At 38.3% G+C, this 24,338-nt stretch overlaps 1 protein-coding gene across 2 annotated transcripts in view; it reads right to left on the minus strand.

Annotated features, from left to right (window-relative positions):
* The window catches only part of LOC126100243 (histone-lysine N-methyltransferase eggless-like), a 351,861-nt gene that overhangs the window by 12,701 nt on the left and 314,822 nt on the right, over positions 1 to 24,338 (minus strand). For both annotated transcript variants that reach the window (XM_049910825.1, XM_049910824.1), the window contains 2 exons: positions 20,853 to 20,945; positions 8,730 to 8,881 (listed from right to left, as the gene is read on the minus strand). In XM_049910825.1, the coding sequence (XP_049766782.1) occupies positions 8,730 to 8,881; positions 20,853 to 20,945 (245 nt within the window). The remainder of the gene's footprint in view (positions 1 to 8,729; positions 8,882 to 20,852; positions 20,946 to 24,338) is intronic.

A 24,338-nucleotide genomic window follows, 5' to 3' on the forward strand; every position in this document is an offset into this window, starting at 1 on the left:
GAGTTATATGATGCACACTATAATCAACTGTTTAACTTGATCCATTTTAACTTAGGCAACTGTTGATGTACTGTTACATGTAATATAATTTCCAATACTCATTTATTCTCTATGCATTCTCAAACTTATGGCTGTTTATTTACAAGCTCTTTTGCTTGAAGTACCTTTTATCTCTACTATATACACTATTACTTGAAGTTGATTTTCTTACATGAAATATGTCATTGGGCTAATAATTTACATGTGCCTTGTCAATTGGAAGGAGAACATATGTTATGCATGAACCAGAATTCTGCCTCATGAAAGAAAATACTCGCCAGAAATGATACATATTCATAAGAAACAAAAACATAACAAACTCAATAAGGTGAAATGTGGTGATGACTCATGTCCATGTAATGATGGAATATTACACACAAGTGGCCATTAAAATTGCTACACCAAGAAGAAATGCAGATGATAAACGGGTATTCATTGGACAAATATATTATACTAGAACTGACATGTGATTACATTTTCACACAATTTGGGTGCATAGATCCTGAGAAATCAGTACCCAGAAAAACCACCTCTGGCCGTAATAACGGCCATGATACACCTGGGCATTGAGTCAAACAGAGCTTGGATGGCTTGTACAGGTACAGCTGCCCACGCAGCTTCAGCACAATACCACAGTTCATCACTGGCACATTGTGACAAGCCAGTTGCTTGGCCACCACTGACCAGACATTTTCAGTTAGTGAGAGATCTGGAGAATGTGCTGGCCAGGGCAGCAGTCGAATATTTTCTGTATCCAGAAAGGCCCGTACAGGACCTGCAATATGGGGTCATGCACTATCCTGCTGAAATGTAGGGTTTTGCAGGGATCGAATGAAGGTTAGAGCCACGGGTCCTAACATATCTGAAATGTCATGTCCACTGTTCAAAGTGCAGTCAGTGCGAACAAGAGGTAACTGAGACGTGTAACCAATGGCACCCCAATCCATCACACCGGTTGATATGCCAGTATGGCGATGACGAATACACGCTTCCAATGTGAGTTCACCGCAATGTTGCCAAACACGGATGCGACCATCATGATGCTGTAAACAGAACCTGGATTCATCCGAAAACATGATGTTTTGCCATTCGTGCACCATGGTTCGTCGTTGAGTACACCATCGCAGGTGCTCCTGTCTGTGGTGCAGTGTCAAGGGTAACCGCAGCCATGGTCTCTGAGCTGATAGTCCATGCTGCTGCAAACGTCATCAAACTGTTCCTGCAGATGGTTGTTGTCTTGCAAATGTCCCCATCTGTCGACTCGGGGATCGAGACGTGGCTGCATGATCCGTTACAGCCATGCGGATAAGATGCCTGTCATCTCGACTGCTAGTGATACGAGGCCGTTGGGATCCAGCACGGCGTTCCATATTACCCTCCTGAACCCACCGAGTCCATATTCTGTTAACATTCATTGGACCTCGACCAACGCGAGCAGCAATGTCGCGATATGATAAACCGCAATTGCGATAGGCTACAATCCTACCTTTATCAAAGTCGGAAACATGATGGTACGCATTTCTCCTCCTTACATGAGGCATTACAACAACATTTCACCAGGCAACGCCGGTCAACTGCTGTTTGTGTATGAGAAATCGGTTGGAAACTTTCCTCATGTCAGCACATTGTAGGTGTTGCCACTGGCGCCAAACCTGTGTGAATGCTCTGAAAAGCTAATCATTTGCATATCACAGCGTCTCCTTCCTGTCGGTTAAATTTTGCGTCTGTAGCACGTCATCTTCGTGGTGTAGCAATTTTAATGGCCAGTGCTATAGATTATAGTTTGACTCTTCACAATTTTTTTTGTTTATTTATTAATTTGTAAAGTTATATAATTTTTCTTTGTCACTTTTCACTCCTGTCTAAGGTGTCTAGCAATTATCCGTGACACATATTGCTAATTCTGACAAAGTGAAGTTCATCAGATGTTGTTTCTTGTGGTAAACACAATATTCATTTTTTTAAAAATTAAATATGTTTATCTTACCTAATTATGCATGAGAAACAACTACTCAAAATGAGAGAATTTTTACCACTTGAATGAACAGCCCAAAGAGGCATTCCACTTTGTTTATTTATTGATCTGAAACTTACAGTGATTTGATACGATATTTGTGTACCTTATTTCTGTATTTCCAATGTTTATGTATTGATTATGTTTCATCTGAACCAGATATCAGAGGAACTGCTTGTAAGTTAGCTGGTTATATCTAGCATTTGATAGTTGTATTAATCAATACAAAGTTAAATATTTCAATTACTCTGTCTAGGAGAATGCTATTGTTTACCCTTCGTCGAAGTACAGTGAAGTACTTTAACAGTGGGGGTCCTGGGTAGGGGCCGTTTCCTGCCTTAGGGGTCTGTCATCTTTTCTTCTTCAGCTCCAACACTCCAAATCTTCAATTTCATTTCTTACTTCTCACCAGAGTACCAAGCTGTCCTTCCCTGTGTCCACATGCATTTGTCTCTATTGCTGAGACCCTGCTCATTTGCCGTACAGTTCTTGTCTTTATGACTAAAGCCTATTGTATAGGAGGATCCAAGAAACAAGCCAGCATTTCTGCATTATTAAATGTACTGAGTTCTAAAGATGTCACATGTATACAAAATCTTTGATATAATTGATGACAGACTTTTGCTCATTTGAGAGCAAGTATACGGTTTTCAACTTGATGTACTGGTGGTTTTTGATAAGGATGATATAAACATGTATTATAATTAGATGTAAAACAATAGTTTCAAAGATATCACATGTATAGATAATCTATATATAATTGATATATTACTCACTTATGTTTCAATTTGTTGTGTGTTGGAACCCAAATTGGTGAAGAAACAAATTTCAAGAAATTTCTTATATTGTAAAGTGTGGTAACATGTCATAAAAATGTATTTGATGAACCAAAAATCTTGAAACAGTCTGTGTGCTGTGACGTAATCAATATTTATACATGTAGTCCAAGTAGACTCTATGGAGAATTGTCTTTTAGTCAGCCCCAGATGGCAATGCGTGGAGGTGTGATTATTCAGTAATGTATGTGAACATTAGTGTAAAGTGCTGAGACTAGTGAAATAGCACTTGAGAATTTTGTACTAATTATATAATTTGAAATCCAAAGTTACAATTTTACTTCATGTTGTTGTTGTTGTTGTTGTTGTTGTTGTTGTCGTCTTCAGTCCTAAGACTGGTTTGATGCAGCTCTCCATGCTACCCTATCCTGTGCAAACTTCTTCATCTCCCAGTACTTACTGCAATCCACATCTTTCTGAATCTGCTTAGTGTATTCATCTCTTTGTCTCTCTCTACGATTTTTACCCTCCATGCTGCCCTCCAATGCTAAATTTGTGATCCCTTGATGCCTCAGAACAAGTCCTACTAACCGGTCCCTTCTTTTTGTCAAGTTGTGCCACATACTCCTCTTCTCCCCAATTCTATTCAATTCTTCATCATTAGTTATGTGGTCTACCCATCTAATCTTCAGCTTTCTTCTGTAGCACCACATTTCGAAAGCTTCTATTCTCTTCTTGTCTAAACTATGTATCGTCCATGTTTCACTTCCATACATGGCTACACTCCATACAAATACTTTCAGAAACGACTTCCTAACACTTAAATCTATACTCGATGTCAACAAATTTCTCTTCTTCAGAAACGCTTTCCTTGCCACTGCCAGTCTACATTTTATATCCTCTCTACTTCGGCCATCATCAGTTATTTTGCTCCCCAAATAGCAAAACTCCTTTACTACTTTAGGTGTGTCATTTCCTAATCTAATTCCCTCAGCATCACCCGACTTCATTCGACTACATTCCATTATCCTCGTTTTGCTTTTGTTGATGTTCATCTTATACTCTCCTTTCAAGACACTGTCCATTCCATTCAACTGTTCTTCCAAGTCCTTTGCTGTATCTGATAGAATTACAATGTCATCGGCGAACCTCAAAGTTTTTATTTCTTCTCCATGGATTTTAATACCTACTCTGAATTTTTCTTTTGTTTCCTTTACTGCTTGCTCAATATACAGATTGAATAACATCGGGGAGAGGCTACAACCCTGTCTCACTCCCTTCCCAACCACTGCTTCCCTTTCATGCCCCTCGACTCTTATAACTGCCATCTGGTTTCTGTACAAATTGTAAATAGCCTTTCGCTCCCTATATTTTACCCTGCCACCTTTAGAATTTGAAAGAGAGTATTCCAATCAACATTGTCAAAAGCTTTCTCTAAGTCTACAAATGCTAGAAACATAGGTTTGCCTTTCCTTAATCTTTCTTCTAAGATAAGTCGTAAGGTCAGTATTGCCTCACGTGTTCCAATATTTCTACGGAATGCAAACTGATCTTCCCCGAGGTCGGCTTCTACTACTTTTTCCATTCGTCTGTAAAGAATTCTCGTTAGTATTTTGCAGCTGTGACTTATTAAACTGATAGTTTGGTAATTTTCACGTCTGTCAGCACCTGCTTTCTTTGGGATTGGAATTATTATATTCTTCTTGAAGTCCGAGGGTATTTCGCCTGCCTCGTACATCTTGCTCACCAGATGGTAGAGTTTTGTCAGGACTGGCTCAGTAGTTCTAATGGAATGTTGTCTACTCCCGGGGCCTTGTTTCAACTCAGGTCTTTCACTGCTCTGTCAAACTGTTCACGCAGTATTGTATCTCCCATTTCATCTTCATCTACATCCTCTTCCATTTCCATAATATTGTCCTCAAGTACATCGCCCTTGTATAGACCCTCTATATGCTCCTTCCACCTTTCTGCTTTCCCTTCTTTGCTTAGAACTGGGTTTCCATCAGAGCTCTTGAGATTCATACAAGTGGTTCTCTTTTCTCCAAAGGTCTCTTCATGTAGTTAATAAGAATATATTTTTAGTGATATGTTAGCAAAGAACAAGTTAAAACTGCAAAATGAGAAGTAAGACAGGAAATGTTTAAATATGATCAGCTGGAATTTTGCTGAATTGACTAACTCTGTTCAAAGCAATTAATTACATGAAATATGATGGTCATAAAGAGTGGAATATGAACCACATTCCAGGTTTTGCAACAAAGAACTTCCAATGAGCAGAGAACCACATTGAGCTTCAGTTCGGTGCTCCTCATTACACATGGAGGAGACGGAACACTTTGGTATATTATGGCCTAATGCTGTGCATTACTAAGAAGAACTTGGTGCACATGTCTACAATAGGAGGTTTCCAAGTACAATTTAATATGGATTTTGAGTATTGTAGTATCCGATACTAACGCTTGTTCCACACTGCATCGACAGTACTAAGAAAGAGTTATATACACCAGTCTCTCCATTGCGCTCAGGAGAACCTGGAGGCTCTAATGAGTGACATAATTATTCAGAAACAAGACCAATTCAGCTAACCTCCATTAGATATTTTTTCTGACTGAAATAGATTTACCTATAAATTCATGCTGAAATAAAAGCTACAGACAATCTTGTGAATTAACTTGTTCTTTCTTTGTGCTATTAATCAATATTTTGTCTGATCCAGTTGAAACTGATACAAAATAATTTATGATAATCTTAGATATTTAACTGAAAACATAGTTTAAAGTTCACTGTGATGTATGTGTGCACTTCATTTTGGAGATTAAGCAGAAATCTGATCCTATATCATACGTAAAGTGCTAATCCATCCAACTGATTGTAAAATGATTACTGTTACGTGGATCTATCAGAAAAAGTTTTGTTCAACTTTTAGTTGCACAAATCCTTTTGGGGATTGTTGAGACGTAAGAGTCCATTGAAACCCATTTAAAACACATATTTTTCGAAAACTATTTGAAATAAACAGGAATCACTGATGTAAACAAAAGGTAGTGATATAGGTAAACTTGTAAAATTGTTACAATGAAACTGTTTACTACATTGTAATTGTATTGAAGTATATTAGTCCTGTAATTGGTAGGAATATTTAGGATTAACGTAATTAGGGGAGGTCTGGAACAAATCATTGAGTATAGTGGTCAAAGTCATTTCTTTAAAACAGATGGATTTGTGTTAAAACAGTATCTAAATTAAAGTGTGCAGTATTCAAACGAAAAACCAACTGAGAGAATAAAAATTGAGTAGAAAATTAAAATGTAATTAGTGAAAATGGTATAAGTGGCATGTAAACATAGGAAGTTCTTTAGGTGTTCTGTCAATAATAAATAAAAAACCTATTTTGCCACATTCAATGGGAGACTTGGAAACATACACAATGGTAGGAAGACTTTCCGAACCATATATCTTTTGCATTATATAAAAATAGTAAAAGTAATGTTAATATTTCATATTATGAGTATTTACGCACTCCCAAAATGTTAAATGCTTGAACATTGATATATGTATATGGTCTATAAGAGCCCATGCAACTGTCGAAATATGTCATTAATTTTGAGGCAACAGTTTTAATTGTAATTTTATTAAAAACACCTTTATAACAATACCAAGGATTGTTGAGATTTGTATATAAAGGGGCAGCCATGTTGGCATTGGACAGCAGTGTCTTATGAGATGTTGTGCAAGAAACATGTGATTGCTTAAGTAAGATGTATGTCAGTGTTGCAAGCATGTCAGTATTTTTGAGTTTTGTCAAAGTAACATAATAATTATGACATGATATAGAATAAAGGTTCTGAAACATAATGTTTGTATTGGTCATTCCTGGTGTAAAAACCAAGTTACAGTGGACATGAAGGAACACAGTGCTTGTGGCAGCAGCAGATAAAAAGCAGTTGGATGAGTACCCTACATAATTATACAAATTTTTAATAATAATTTCACAATTTCCTGAATGACCGAACCAACAATTGCTAAATAATCTGTTAAGAATGTCTGTAATTATCTTTGCAGAATGGATAAGAAATCCATCATGTTGGTACCATATGGATTGCCTGTGGTTTCCCAACTGCAACTGTGTATCTGTTAGGAAATGTTGATATCCGTTGCTCTTTGGAGCCAATTATGTGATTTTTGATAGACCAAAGTTATTTGTTATCCATTTCCCTCCAGCTGGATTTTCAACCGACTAGTAGTGCATGATGCCATGTACCCGCCATTTGCTTAAAGGGATCGGGAACCCCTCAGACAATGAAGCATCATGGATTTGCATACGTACAAGGTGTTGCCTCCCCAAACTGCATTGATTACAACACATTGACAGATGGCAAGACAAGTGCCACCAGCTGTCCTTCGCGCCAGGGCCCTATTTCCTTCGCAGTGTGACATGTGTGGAACTGTATCGGCATAATTCTTCCACACCCTAGCTATATAGGGCGGCGCAAACTAACATGTTGGCAGTTTGCTCCACTCGAGCTCTGGCCGAATCTTAGCATCCCATCAGTCACAGACTGGTCGCAAACCACCACAGTGGGAACTATGACTTTCGAGCAATATCCTGAGGTGTACCTGTTGGAAAACTACACCAAACACTCAACCTCCATCGTTAGGGGTTATCAATGGCATAGTCTTCACATCCCACTACGTTTATTTACTGTGTGTTTTAGGCACATGCCTGTTAGTGTTTGAGAAGTTGTATTATTTTTCTACTGAGAACAGTTTTTCATTGTTATTAAATCTCTCTATTGTGATCATAATAAACCCTTGTTGTTCTTTACTTGTGTCTTATTATTTCTTATCAAGCACATCCCTGTGAGAGATAAAGCACATATTACGAGTATTGATCTGCTCATGATTTGTAAATGATCTGTAAACAAAAATCTTGCACACAGGCATGCTGAATCATTTTGCAGCTTTTACTGACATCACCCAGAGAACTGCATCAAGCTGTTGATGGATCAAAAAATGGAAAGGCTGAAATACTCTTTTAGCTGATTCCACCTACACATTGAAACTGCTAAATGGCATTGTGCATTACCACTGCTAAAATGTTTCTTGCATTTCTAACATTAGTTGGTCTCCTTTCTTGTATGCACATTTTATTTATCATCAGGATACGTTTCAGCATACATCCACACTGTTGCTACAACAGTTTGGTACATTTACCATAAATAAAAATTGTATCCACTTTTTTGACTCTCATATAAATTACAAAAGTCTCAACAGCTTCACAAGCAAGTTGTCTGATTTTTACACAGCAGAGCACAGACCAATGGGCTACAAGTGCACAGGTAAATGCATAAACTGTATTCAAGTTCACTTGCTACTAACTCGACCAGTTTCAAATGTTATGCCACTGAAATTATCTCCAAATACTCTTTCCAATGCAACAGGAAGCATATGTATTTTTTAAAAATAGTTTGGAATCATAATTTGGCAATTATGAACACTAAAAATTATTAGCATACATCAGAAAATTTGCTATATCATCCACTATATCTTTGTGCAAACTGCGCCTCCATCTAATTACTTATTCTGGATGTATTTGATGCCTCATCCTGCGTACTACTTATATCTTACCACATGCTCCAGAAATGTAATTACTACTTTTTGCTATCTCTCTCAAGCTCCACAAATCTCTTGCTTTCTTCTTTTCCTATTAGCTTCTGTAGGAACAAAGACTTGTAGCTACATTCCTAGCATAAATGTTGGTAACACTGTAAAATGTGATTCTCACAATATCTGAACTTCATAAATTATTCATAGAATACCTATTCACTACTGCCAGTATTACCTTATTTTACAAAACAATCTGACTAACTGTTTAAATGTACAGTAAAAGTTATACCTACATTTAGATAGCGGCCTATGTTTCCAGCATTCTTAGCATCCATAATGTAACAGTACTCTTCTTTACCAAAGAGTTCCCTTACTGACTTGTATTTTGACTTCTTTTCAGCATCAGAGACGTTCACACCTGGAGTGAAACTGGATGGCAGGCGAACTGTAATTTGAAGGATTTATAGATAAAATGTTGCTGTTATATCATCATTTAATAATCATCTATCTGTCACAGAAAAATAATGTACACTTCAAGCCAGGCACATACTTGCCATAAACTTAACAGATTTCAAACTTAGAAATTCACTGAAATGTTGTCAGCATTTTTTTTTAATATGTTCGAAGTTAAATTTATTTGTTTATTTATGATGACAGGAGAAAATACTAGACAACCATTACAACAGATATATACATTTCTACACAGCACACGATCTTAAGTTCAGAACGGGTTTGTAGCTCTAACAAGGGAACCTCCCCATCGCACCCCCCTCAGATTTAGTTATAAGTTGGCACAGTGGATAGGCCTTGAAAAACTGAACACAGATCAATCGAGAAAACAGGAAGAAGTTGTGTGGAACTATGAAAAAAATAAGCAAAATATACAAACGGAGTAGTCCATGCGCAAGATAGGTAACATCAAGGAAAGTGTGAGCTCAGGAGCGCCGTGGTCCCGTGGTTAGCGTGAGCAGCTGCGAAACAAGAGGTCCCTGGTTCAAGTCTTCCCTCGAGTGAACAGTTTACTTTCTTTATTTTCGCAAAGTTATGATCTGTCCGTTCGTTCATTGACGTCTCTGTTCACTGTAATAAGTTTAGTGTCTGCGTTTTGCGATCGCACCGCAAAACCATGCGATTAGTAGACGAAAGGACGTGCCTCTCCAATGGGAACCGAAAACATTTGATCGCAAGGTCATATGACAACCGATTCCTCCACAGAAATACACGTCTGATATATTCTATACGACACTGGTGACACCATGTGCGTCACATGATAGGAATATATTGTCAACCCACCTAACTTGTACACTTGGCGAATGGGTAAAAAGATTCTTCTACCTTGCCCGATTTAGGTTTTCTTGTGGATATGATAATCATAAATTAAATAAAATAAATTAAACTTTTCACTCGATGGAAGACTTGAACCAAGGACCTCTCGTTCTGCAGCTGCTCATGCTAACCATGGGGCTACGGCGCTCCTGAGCTCACAGTTTCCTTGATGTTGCCTATCTTGCGCGTGGACTACTCAGTTTGTATATTTTGCTTATTTTTTTTCATAGTTCCACACAACTTCTTCCTGTTTTCTCGATTGATCTGTGTTCAGTTTTTCAAGGCCTATCCACTGTGCCAACTTATAACTAAATCTGAGGGGGGTGCGATCGGGAGGTTCCCTTGTAAGAACATACTGCAGACAAATTGTGAAGATCTTCCACTGTCCCTCTAAGTGTTCTGAGGTAACATTCAGATGTTACATGCTCTTTGCCACAGTCACACTGAGAACATCCATCGCCAATGGTGCAGCAATGGTCCACATCTGCCCCCGTCAGTTCCGATCTAAAACAGTAGTCATCAGTATTGTTGTGGCATATGAAAACCTGCTGGTTGCTCCCGTGTGGTTTTACATAGTTGGTGACACAACAATGCAGTCTGCTCTTGCCATTGACGGTTCCAGGCATCTTCATGCTGAAATGCCTGTCCTGCAGGCTGATTACTGTGTGGTATGATAGTTTTCTAGACCTGTCATGGGGGCTCTGGTAATGAAATTTCTGTAGAAACTGGTAATGCTAGGTTGTTTTTTATTCTTGCCCACACATTCAGCAATGACTGGGGTCTTATTATGGATGGTGGTGTAATGTTACTAACAACCAGTAGCCAGTGTGTTCGTGAAACAAATACTCTCTGTGATGAGGCACATTGATCGGGCCGAGTGTCAATTAGTGTAGTGTGAGCAACATTTAGTTGGGTGGAATAGCAGCACTCTGCGACTGAGTATGAAAGAGATGAAGTTGATGATCTGAGGACTGTTGCAAGGGCATCCCAGGCAGTTCCTTTTAATGCATCCCAGGCAGCTGCTTTTAAATTCTGGAGTATAATGTTCCGAGTTTTGATTTTAGTTGCCCATTCCAGAGATGGATTTTGTACTTCAAGGAGCTGTAGAAGACAATGTACAACTTCACAGCAGAGGAAAAATTCATGGCTTTAAGTTGGTAATTATTAATTTCATGGAAGCTCTTATTAATTACATGGAAACTCTGGCATAGATTTATCTCAAAAACAAACTAGGGCACCAGTGTAATTTGACAGTGCCAGAGGAATGCAAAATGTAGTTTTAAGTAGGTCTTCAAACTTGTATCTTGATAAACGCTTTTTTCATTGTCATGTTCAATGTTCAGTAAGAAGCCAACAACCAGCAACAGCCTGGTTGACATGGATATAGATGTTTTGTTAGTAATAGCTTGTTTATAAATATGGTTCAAGAGATTTCCTTAGCAATTATATGGGAGACTTCAACTAACAAAAGCTCGAATTTAAGTTGTTGCACAGAAAGTATCTGAATTAATACAGTATACTGTTAGAAACTAATAGTTGGTGTCCTCTGACAATTTAGAATGTCTCTCATTGCATACAAAATACGCAGAGAATTGGAAGACAGAATGCTGCTTGACATTTATTTTAGTATATAAACTTATTTTGGCTTTATTGCCTTCATCAGTAGATGTCCTGGTAATGTAGATGGATGTATGTCGCCTTTGACAGGGTGTATACGGGGACAAGGAAAAAAAATTCCCAGATTATTCCCGGATTTCTCCCGGATTTCTCCCGGATATCCCGTTTAAAAAATATGCTTTTTCCCGGACGAAAATACACTTTTTCTGTGCTAAGTGACAGTAGGTTTTCCGTAGATTTTCCCTCGGAACTGTAAAACTTATCAATCCTTTGAATGATTAACGTTTAATACAATCGCGCAGAACTTCCCGGAAAAAAAAAGACGGGGCAGAGAAGTTTTGGAGAGACTATTAATTAAAAAAAAAAGAGAGAAGTTTTGGAAAGACCTTTGATTTGCAGCAACATATATGCTGCATATTTTCGTATCACGAAAGTATAAATTCGAATTGCACCAAACACAGCGCGTTCGTTTCCGGAGCGCTGAAACCGAGGTTGCGATGTCCTTTTGTAAGCGAGTCATATCTCAAGCCACGAGATCTCGCCAGCCGATGACAGCAGCTATTCAGAGCATAGGACACGTGTTACAGTCAGCCAATAGCAAGATCACTGGTTACATAGCGCGAACACGCAAAAGGAAAAGTTAACGGTTTACATTAATGTACACAGTACCGTATACCTACAAGAAAAGCTAAGCTTTCACATATAATTTTGGTCTCGTAAGATTAACACGCTACAACAGAAGCCAAGTTTTCACATGTAATATTGGTTTTTTTTTTTTTTTTTTTTTCGTGTGTTATACTTTAAGATACATCGCACAAATGTGCCAGTAAATTTAAAATTCTGACATAAATGTCTCGGCTCGAAATTCTTGTAAGTGGCTGGTCCTCAAACTGTTCAGTTTCGAATGCTCTGTGATTTAGATATCCATCCCACTTTCTCACACGTAACATAATTCATCTTGCGTAAAAAGAAATTTACTTTGAAAGTAACGCTTTTCTAACCACCGTTCGCAATACTATCCGGAGACTGTTAGAAATAGGTTCGATTTACCAGTTGCCAGAGAGCGCCAGAAAAACAGGCATTATTGTGCGTGTGCAACTGTATTGGTGTAGGAAGCCCGCATGTTCGTGTGAATTAAGCTTGTCAGTGTGGTTTTTGGGATGTAAATTTTCTTGGAGTACCAGTACTCTGCGATCTCATTTTTGGTTCTTTATTATGGCATAATGCCATATATGGCAGAAGATGATAACGTGCACTTGAAATTAGCTTCGCTTGGAACTAGGCAATACTGTAGAATGAAACACTTCGTTTCAAATAAAATGACTGCCTCAGCGGAAAGATTAATAAAGCCAAATTTCTTTAGCAAACTTGCAAAATTAACTTCACTGTTCTGCAAGGCGATTAATGCTTGACTGCTACAAACTTGGAAATAAAATAAAATCAGAAAACTGAAATTAATAATATATTTTTGCCCTCCGTAATTATGTGAATGTATTTTAATTCACTTGATAACTTCCGGCCACAGAAATCCGTTTTGTTTTCATTTTATGTGGGAGCTGTACACGAAGAGAAGCAGCGAAATCAGTTAACGTAAACACGGGTCATGTGGAGAACCCCCTCCCCACTACAACTCTGAAACGAACCTTACGTGAACAGTTGTGACGTCATGCTCATAGCAAGCCGTTTATTGTTACGAAGAATTAGTCTGCGCTCTACGGCCTTTGACATATTTTTGCTATTCGCAGACGCTTGTGCGTGCACGGTGTTTTGTTGTTGTAAATTGCACATTTCCTTTGCCACTAAAGTTTTATTTTTTCCCTCTCGTTTATATTTTCTTGCTGCAGTATCATTCTCCAGTAGCAGGATACAATAACATTCTTTGCTAGAGAATCAATTCTGCAGTCAAAATTACATAAATTTAACTGAAAGCTAAAACAATGAAAAATTCCCGGGTTTTTCCCGGTTTTCTCCCGGATGAAAAAATTCCCGGGTTTTTCCCGGATTTCCCGGTTGTCCCGGGTCGTAGACACCCTGTTTGAGTAATGCCCTACTGTGACATTACAGGCTGCATGTCCCACAATAAAGAAACATACAGAATAACTGACTTGTCTCCTAGAAACAGTCACAATGCAATACCACGAGACCAGCATATGCGCGTGACCTCCTGCCCCCCCCCCCCCCCCCCCCCCCCCTCCCCACCTATGCAGTGCAGGCAATATGCAATATTTATTTGTAGCGATAATTGTATTTATCCAACCATGCAACATTGTTATTAGTCCTACATTCACATTTAATTTCTGTTGACCACTTTAACATAACTACATAAACATATAAAATTGAATGAGTGAATAATTATCTGTATATGATGCTCCTCCCTATATTCCGTGTTCTCTCTACCTATTGATTGGCAGTGATCTCCACTGCATCACTCTCCTTGCTTATCAGTTCTGTGTAGGTCTTACATCCAATGTCTTTTATACACTGAAGTGCCAAAGAAACTGGTATAGACATGCGTATTCAAATACAGAGATATGTATACAGTTAGAATACGGCGCAGCAGTTGGCAACGCCTACATAAGACACAAGTGTCTGGTGCAGTTATTGTAGGTTATCACAATTTAAGTGAATCTGAACGTGTGTTGTTGTCGGCTACGAGCGATGGGACACACCATCTCTGAGGTAGTGATGAAGTGGAGATTTTCCTGTACGACCATCTCACGAGTGTATCGTGAATATCAGGAATCCAGTAAAACTTCAAATCTCTGACACCACTGCAGCCGGCAAAAGATCCTGGAAAAACAAAACCAACAATGACTGAAGAGAATCGTTCAACGTGACAGAAGTGCAACCCTTCCGCAAATTGCTGCAGATTTCAATGCTGAGCCATCAAGAAGTGTCAGTGTGCAAACCATGCAACAAAACATCATCAATATGGACTTTTGTAGCTGAAGGCCCACTTGTGTACTTTTGATGACTGCTTGACACAAAGCTTTACCGCTTGCTTGAGCCCGTCAACACCGACATTGGACTGTTGATGATTGGAAACATGTTGCCTGGTCAGATGAGTTTCACTTCAAATTGTATTGAGTGAATGGACGTGTACAGGTATGGAGATAATTTCATGAACCCATGAACCCTGCACGTCAACAGGGGACTGTTCAAGCTGGTGGAGGCTCTGTAATGGTGTGAGGCGTGAGCAGTTGAAGTGATATGGGACCTCTGATACATCTAGATCCGACTCTGACAGGTGACACATACATAAGCATCCTGTCCGATTACCTGTATCCACTGATGTCCATTGTGCATTCCGATGGACTTGCACAATTCCAGCAGGACAATGTGAGACCCCACATATTTAGAATTGCTACAGAGTGGCTCCAGGAACACTCTTCTGAGTTTAAACACTTCCGCTGGCCACCAAACTCCCCAGGCATAAACATTATTGAGCATATCTGGGATGCCTTGCAACGTGCCGTTCAGAAAAAAAATCGCCACTCCCTCATACTAACGGATTTATGGACAGCCTTGCAGGATTCATGGTATCAATTCACTCCAGCACTGCTTCAGACATTAGTCGAGTCCATGCCATGTCGTGCTGCGGCACTTCTCTGTGCTCATGGGGGTCATGCACAATATTAGATAGGTTTACCAGTTTCTTTGGCTCTTCAGTGCAATTTGATTCAGGTGCATCAACAACCATGGTCTTTTTCTAGTTCTCTTCCATTGCCTTCATTACTAGACTGAGAAGTTCATCATGTTTCAACAGATAACAAATAATCTGAGTCTTTTCGAATCCATGACATGTCATTAACAGATTTTCCTATATGTATCACTGGTGTGAAAGGGCTGTGTTCTATTTAATTTGTATTGTCTCATTGTATTTATGTTTCTACCTTTGAATTTTTCCAAACATGTAACATGCAGCAACTCAAAATATGCTCTTGTGGGTAAGCACTTTCTTCTGCCAACTTCTTCAATTCTCTTCTTATCTGCTCATCTGAGGATACTGTCATTTGTGATCTTACCAATTCATTTTCTTTTCAGGATGTGCCTTTATCACATCTCAAAGGAACTGTGTTTTTTCTCCCTTTGTTCCAAGATAAAGGTTTCTTAGCTAGATTTTGCCCACACCACAAATATTAGTTTGGTGCATCAAGTTCACAGCGTTTTGGTTTTGTATATTTGTATTCCATTTGCTATGAGTTTATTTATCAATTGTCATCTTTTATTTGTATTTCACTGTTGCTATTTGAGTTTACATATTACCACTTTGTCATTTGGAATTGTGGAGACTAGAAAATGGAATGTCTACATGTAAAAGCTTTCCGAAACAATGTTTTATTGATTAATCAGTACATGTGTAACAATAACTACACACCTCAGAACACATAATAACCACCAAGTATGCAAAAAAAAAAAAAAAAAAAAAAAAAAAAAAAAAAAAAAAAAAAAACACCTCTGTCAATATCGATTTACATATCTTAACATGTCCCTTTAAACTGAGAATGACAGACAGTATGAAGTTCAAATGTACAGTCACTCCTTCACGTATTTCACAAGGTCACAATTTCTTATACTTGTTTCATGTCTGGATTTGTTAACTGGTTTTGTGAAGGCATTGGCTAACACTTATTCAGAAGGCAGATGTTCAACATAAGAACACCTGACTCAACATGCCTTCTTATGAAATGCTAATTTATATCTATATGCTTTGATCTCGAGTTTGTCACTAGATTCTTGGCTAACTGAATGGCTCCATTATTACCACAAACACTAAAAATGGCTTTATGACAATGCTTGGATCTTGGATTTACCCCAGACATAAGGCATGGATCATGTTTGATCTGTTCAATTTCAGTTTTCTTAATACATCATCAGTTTTTTGATTCCAAGTCCTACCAGCCTTAAACAGCTTTCTTCGGCCTCCATACTTCTCCAGAAGTTGCAAAATTGTCTGGTGGAATGACAAATTTCTTCATTTAGGTCTCCATAGAGATAATCAGTAGTAATGTCAACATGGTCAATCTTTCGGTTCTCCTGAGCTGCCATAGACAAGAGATATCTAATGGATGCATGCTTGACCACTGGTGCAAACGTTTCCTGATAATCAACACCTTGAACTTGAGCACATCCTTTTATCACTGGAGGTTTCTGGTGTGCTGCTAGTCCAAGGTTTTATTTTTAATACCTGCTTAGTCTTGAGGGGTTTTTGTCCCCTGGGTGGCTCTACTTCTTTAAGTGTAGAGCCAATACAGAGGCTTACCAACAATCATTCTTCCCACACACTATTCGTGAGTGGAACAGGCTTGTAGGGATCAAATAGTGGTACCGAAAGTACCCTCTGCCACACACCATTAGGTAGCTTGCAGAGTATGATGCAGATGTACTAACTAGAGATGAGAATTCTGGTTTCATTGCTTTTTTTTCCATTCTTCATTATTTGCCCCTTCCAAAGCTTCTTTGACATCAAACATCTTCACTTGGAAGTCCTTATTTCAAATAGTAACATGATCAGGTAATGTCTTGGATTTTGTTCTCTGTTTGACGTTTGAGCTACATTTTGATTCTCATGGCCCCTGTCTTGAGCTTCAGTATCTATTGAATCACTGTCAAAGCCACAAAAAGATTCACTATCACTTCCTTCTGATTTAACTTCTTCAATTTGTGAAGTACTGATGTCCTGAAGAACTGCTTCTTGTTCCAATCCTAAGGCATTTATGGTCTTAGGTTCCTATGTCTTTGAACTTGGAAATTTCCCATCCTCCAGGTACTTTAAATCCCTGCTGACAATTATCTGGGCAGTCTCCCTATTGATGAATCAATAGCTTTTAGTTGCCTGAAAGTGGCCTACAAACATCAACTTCTGTGACTTCTTACCCCACTTTTTGTGATGGGGTTTTGGAATGTGAACCATTGCACTGCAGCCAAAAATTCTCTGATGAGATAAATAGAGTTTTCTCCTATTACAAAGTTCATATGGCGTCTTATCTCTGAGAGTGGTGAATGGTGAACGATTTGATAGGTATGCAGATGCAGAGATAGCTAAAGCCCAATACTCCCTTGGTAAGTTAGCATCGAACATCACAGTATGAGTCTTTTCAACCAATGTTCTATTAGCTCTGTCAGCAACACCATTTTGCTGTAGACTGTAACATACTGTAAGCTGGTGGATGATACCCTCAGAAGCCAGAAATCCTTTTAGTTCATCACTGACATACTCCTTTCCATTGTCAGACCGCAACTTCTTGATATTTCCACCTGTCTGTTTTCCACCATAGCTTTGAATTTTTTAAATACCTGTGTTAACTTAGATTTTTTCTTCAAGAAATAAATAAACTTTAATCTTGAAAAATCATCAATAAAGTGAGAAATATTGATTTCCACCAACAAACGCTATCTCCATTTGCCCACACAAATCAGAATGTACTAAGTCTAAGACCTGTTTAGAATACCTCTTGCAACTTTTGAATGGAAGACGTGACTGTTTTCCCATTCTCTCTCTCTCTCTCTCTCTCTCTCTCTCTCTCTTTTTTAAAAGTCACTTTATGCCCTCTGCTTGCAATTTTACTAACTGAGAGCAAATTTACAGCTGAGTTTGGGGTATGAATGATGTCAGATGCTTCTACTTCTACTGTTCTATCACTAGTATAGATGGTCAGATCAACAATTCCAGTAGTCTCTGTTACTAAGCCATCATTTCCCTTGCTCACCGAACTGTTACATGGCTTGACATTATGAACTTTTTTTTCATCATTAGTAATGTGAGTCAAGGCACAGGAATCTAAATACCACATACCCTTTCCATGAGACTGTTTACCATCAACAGCAAGAAAAGCTCTCTTTTGTTGTGCCTGTTTCCTAAATACATAACCGTCGTCATTATTTTTTGACAAGCTTCCTCCCTTTTCTTCCTTGCCAGAACAATATTTAGCAATATGATTCAGTTTATTGCATTTGTAGTATTTAATAATACACTTTGTTGGGTTCTTTTTTGTTTGTATAGAGAGCAGGTTCTTCATTTCCATTTGTGTCTTCATGTTTGATGTCTTGTAACAGTTTCACTTTAATAGAATTTCCCATGATACATGTGCCACTGCTTTCAAGAGCCATGATCATAGGCTGATAATGGTAAGGTAATCCAACCAGGAGCAAAGTTCCCATCCACTCTTCTCTCATGGCAAACTTCATTTCATTTAACTTAAACAGGGTCGTCATTATTCGATCGCAGTAGTTGCATTTATCTAATTTGGTAGTGATTAATGATCTATGCAAGCCCACTCTATGTGTGAGACCTGAGTCTTCAAATGCCTTTTCCAAGGCAGTCTAGTCTTCTGCTGGTGTCTGTTTGTCCCTTATATGGGAATAATTCATCTTGTCGGCAAAAAGTATAATCCAGCAATGTGTCTTTTTGTCCCTCTCCTTTAAAGAATCGTAGTGCGCCGGTTCCGAAGGAGGGTTTTCAACAATATCCTGCAGTTCATCATGGATCAAATAAGCCTTCATGGCAAATTTTCACGTTGAGTAATTTTCATGCCCGATCAACTTTTCAAGCACTGGAAGTCCAGTTGAGGCTGTACCACTCATTTTTAACTTTGAGTGAGAGAAAAGAATATCAGCAGTCTGCAGGCACGATGATCAATCAGCAAAATATGAATGATCAGCACACGCGTAACTTCCGTACAGGCTCTGGATTTCCATGCACGACTTGGCTTTTAACATTTATAAAACCTTACTTTCACATCTGTACCTTTTATTGAGCATTTTTTAATATACACAAGACAGCTTTCCAAAACAACATTTTATTAATTAATCAGTACACACATAACAACAACTACACACCCCAGAACACACAATAACCACAGAGTACTTATAGCACAAAGGCGTAAGCAAAAGAACTGTCAATATCAATTTACATATCTTAACACTTTTGTTCGAGTTCAATAGAGGGCTGATAGCAGCAAAGGTGTCAAAAACATGTGCACTGTGTATAGAGCCAATTGGACAGAGTATGGCACAAAAATGGTTCTCTCATTTTGAGGAGGTTCATTTCGACTATAGCGAGTCTTCCATGTTCAGGAAACCTACAAGGCTTGATGAAGATTGTTTAAATGCACTGATCCACAATGATCCACATCAGTGTACTCGAGAAATGGCAAATGTGATGAATTGTGATCACTCGCCCACTGTGCGACATTTGTATGCAATGGTGAAGGTTCAATAATCGGGTGTAGGGGTACTACATGCTCCAATCCATAATCACAAAAATAAGCCATGTGTGCATCTCTGCTTGCTCATCATCAATTGACTCATGAACAACACCAACCATTCCTATCACGTATCATTACTACTGGTGATGAGAAATGGTGTCTTTTTGCTAACGTAAGGAAAATAAAGGCGTGGTTGAGCCCAAACAAAGCAGCAGCAACTCCCCTTGCAAAGACCCGCAGAATGCACAAAGGATGATGAAATGAGTCTGGTTGAACATCAATGGTATGGCATACTACAAATTGCTTCCCTGAGGTGTAACCATCACTGCTGACATTTACTGTCGACAACTGAGATGTGTCCCAGATGCAATCCACGAATAACATCCAGGAAGACAGCACGATAACACCTGCTCGCATTCTGCTAGTCTGACGCAAAACACTACACAGAAGTTAGGATTGTAAGTTGTTCCGCACAACCGTATTGACCTGATCTTGCACCCTCAGATTTTTACCTTTTCTACTCTCTATCAAACAACCTTCATGGCACTTCCTTTCCATATGAAAATGCACTCCAAACATGGCTCAATGAGTTCTTTGCCTGAAAACCATGTGACTTCAACCGTTGGGGTATCAAAAAGTTACCTTGGCATTGGCACACTGTTGTAAATAGTGAAGGAGAATATATTACTGGTGACTAAAGTTTCTGTTATGTGTATCTGTTCTGTTTATTAAACTTATGGGAAAATGCTACGAACTTGTGCACCAATCCAATGTACGCTTTCAAGAAAACTCGCCTGATTTTAATTTTAAATATGAAAGTAATCTTCCCTTTATTAACAGTAACGTTAACTATGGAAATTTTACTACTTCTCTGCTATGTTTATCTTTGATTCATTATTTCCTATATAAGTAAATGAAGGAATGTATTTTATCAGCTCATCAACAACATGTATTCAGAGTCTGGGTTACTCTCTTTCCTATTCTTCTCCTGTAATTTCATACATTCCACACAACATGGCTTAAGATTTATCTTCATTTTCAGTTAAAACTGCTCATAATGTGTTAATACAGAGACATTATTTCATATTGACAAAAAGAGTCTTACTCTTGTACTCTACAGTTCAACCAAATGTCATTACACAACTATAACTATTGCCAGTGTGTGTGTGTGTGTGTGTGTGTGTGTGTGTGTGAGAGAGAGAGAGAGAGAGAGAGAGAGAGAGAGAGAGAGAGAGAGAGATGTTGATGACATACACACTAACTTACCTCCATCTGTTTCATCATCATCACTTAGTGTGATGCATTCATCTTCTACTGCACGAGAAGTGGCTGGTTCTGATGACTTGTGCTTTGAGTTACCTGAAAATTCAGATGTATCCATCACATATTCATGCTGAAAAAATGTAGACACACATATCCTAACTTCATAAATTAGAACAGAGAAGACTGTATAATTGTTCGTTATTTTGTTGCACTCAAAATAGGTCTGCAAAATTACCTTTACAGTTATTCGCCATTCTGATTGTAAAATTATCTTTATAAATTATTCACCATTCTCATAAAACTAATCTGCTTTTTAAGGCCATTCCTAAATATTATCTCGATGATATTGAGCACAGAGTCGGGGGCTTACATTCCTCTCTGACAAGGGCAAGGTGCTAATGGAGATGGCTTGTTATTGGCAACTTCTGTAGTTATGTGTTGACCAAAGGTTTAAATGATAGTGTAAATAGATGTAACTGTAGTGTAACATATTATTGTTATGTAACTGCATGATTCTCTTCTTCCTATTAAACCGATGGAACATGTTCCTGGGGAAACATTATTTAGGTAAGTATTACTGAAAGAACTTCCCACTATGTGTGCATTTGTTTAATCTATCTACAAATGTGAGAAGAGAAGCATGAGCACAGAGCATCAACAAGGCACGATGGCGATCAAGTGTCTTGACCTGTGATGGAAGGGTTGTTTATACTTTGGTGTCATGACTTGGAGGCGTCTTGGAAAGCACAGAATACAAGGTGCTGGTGACAATGGCTACGTTCTGAAACGAACGAACGATGTCCTATAATTTATCCCTTACTTCTGTGATAACATTCTGAGAGCTTTTATCATAAGTTTGGCTACATTAAAATAGTTGAATAGCAATCTGTATATATGACAATGTAATTGTTTCATGAGAGAAAAAGAGTTTGTTAAAAGTGATTACATAATTTTGTAGCTAGTTGGCATTATTGTGAGTATCCTTACAGTCCTCGACACGCCACAGATGAAGAAAATGTCACACGCTACAATGAGAGGCACTGCACAACAGTTCCACAGCATCAAGAAACTATGAGAAGGCGATCATAAGAAAATAATCATGTTAAAAGTTATCAAACAGAGCACCAGGGAGACAGACCATTCGTGACATTGTTGACTAAGTTACAACCCATAACTTAAGCCGTAAACACTTCATAATGCATAACTGTTGAGAAATTTAGAAACCCAGAATCAGTAAAGAACTCATTCATCCCAAGAAGCAAGAGGCAGTTACACATAACATCTTCATCTTCGGTCACCTCTGCACAATCAATCATTAAAGGGTTTTGCACATCATACAGAACAATGGTGCACAGATAAGTGACCATGAATTAGAAATAGTCAATAGCATCATCCTCACTTATCAATGTAAGATTTTACAAATTCTTGGGGTTTGAAATTGATAATTATGTATCAAGTAATCTATACCATCAACCACAATTTGATTATCTCAGCTGCAAATTATAATAAACCCTCTCATATGACATCATTTAATGTAAATGCACAGTTAACAAGGACAAAATTTAGATCCCAGCTGTGATGTACAAGATCTTATAGGAAGTTTTATCGGTAATACGTATTTCAGTTACCACGAATTAAGGACTGTTTTTTAGTCTGCTGTGTCATTACTATTTATTTATTTTTAACCCATCTCTGTTTTCCTTTTGTTGTTGTTCTAGTAGTGCATGAGTATCATTGCGCGACAATTGTTATCAAGGATGACAACAATTGCAACACTAACAGTGTGACCAACAAGTTTCAATCAACAAACACAACTCTTTGCTAACGTATACTTTTCTATTCTTTAGAAGTGAGCTAGCACAAGTAATTTTAAGTTGCAAGGAGAAAGAAGGAAGATGACCAATAGGAAGTAATAAAACTAAAAATCCTAGATGATTTAGACTGTTGTGTATTGCAGAAAAGCAAAATTGTTGAAAAGTAAGAAACGTATGGACTTGCCAAATCTACAGCATCCACATTTAAATATTGTCAAAAATATCTTAATGCTGCTGCATTGGGTTCCATGTACAAATTTAAACAGCTTCACAGTGGTAAGTACAATAAGTGGACCTGTAGCTCATCAAAAGCAAATGAGATTGCAAAAAATTCTGAGATCCCCGATTTGCGCCATTCTGCTGGTTGGCTGTACAGGCGACAAAAGAGAAACTCAGTTTCATCATTAGTCATTTGTGGTGAAGCAAAGTTGATAAAGAAGAAATAAACAACTTGTTGAATGAATCTGACCACGTGAGAGGAATGTATAACTTGTGTCGTTTACATTATGAACGAAACTGGACTTTTTCTTACAATCTTTTCCAAAGCTGTAACTTCATATAAAAGACGACAAGCGCCATGGTGGAGCACGCAGTAAACAAGGTGCAACTGTTGTATTTGTAAGTAATTCAGACAGCAGGATAAAAACCAGCCTTGTGTGATCAGTAAGTCCAAGAAACTATGTTGTTCTAAGCCTTTGCTCAAAGAATTATTGCTCTCTTGAGGAAGTCTTATCACAAGTGAACTGAGAAAGCTGCAATTTGCTTTACTGAAATGGAGATGGAAACTGAAATGGAAACTCCAACTTAGAGTGTGCTCGATGCAATAAATGCCACAGCTGTATCCTGAGAATATTTGTCATCACAACACAAACCAAACTGTTTTAGTAAAAGTTGATGATATTTGGGTCCACAACCTTTGTGAAATTTTTTTCTTGTCAAAACAGTCTTTACTGTGACTGCAATGTTGACATGTTGCCATTTTCAAGCATTGCGAGATATTGTAACCCACTCAATAATAAGAGGGTCATTGCAAAAGTCATGGCAACTATTTTTTTGTCTCAAAAATGGTGACACATTAAAAAATTCTGAAACATGCAAATGTAAGGTTAGCTCATATGCAAAGAAGGTGGAAGAACACGCACTGCCGTAAAGATATAGCAAGAGAAAAACAACGACAAAATTTAAAAAAAAAGTTTGTTGTTGCAAACATGTTTTACTGTCGATTGCAACAGTACACAATAGTACAGGGCACAAACACGGACCTGTGACATTTTAAGATGTCCCTCGAAATAGTCTCCAAATGAATCCGTCACACACTTCCGATGCTGTGGAAGGTGCTACATACCCACTGATTCAGCTTCAGCAAATTGTCGGAGCGTGTGCGTCACTGCTGTGGAAATTTCTTCACATGTTTGAAAGTGTATTCCACACTACTGATCTTTCAATTTTGGTACGAAGTCATAATGCGAGGTGGTAAGTATGGCAAATATGCAAATACGGTGGATGTTCCAGTACTTCCAAAACCCACCAGGTGAGCAGATTCCGCAAACACGCTGCCGTACGGGTTCTCGCATTGTCCTGAAGAATTAATGCAGCACGTAGATGTTTAGGACGTATCTCCTAAATAGCCCGTCGTAGGTGTCGTTGCAGGAAAGTGTGACACTAACACAGTGCA

The sequence above is a fragment of the Schistocerca cancellata genome, chromosome 9 (genome assembly GCF_023864275.1).
Source record: "Schistocerca cancellata isolate TAMUIC-IGC-003103 chromosome 9, iqSchCanc2.1, whole genome shotgun sequence".
Lineage (NCBI taxonomy): Eukaryota > Metazoa > Arthropoda > Insecta > Orthoptera > Acrididae > Schistocerca > Schistocerca cancellata.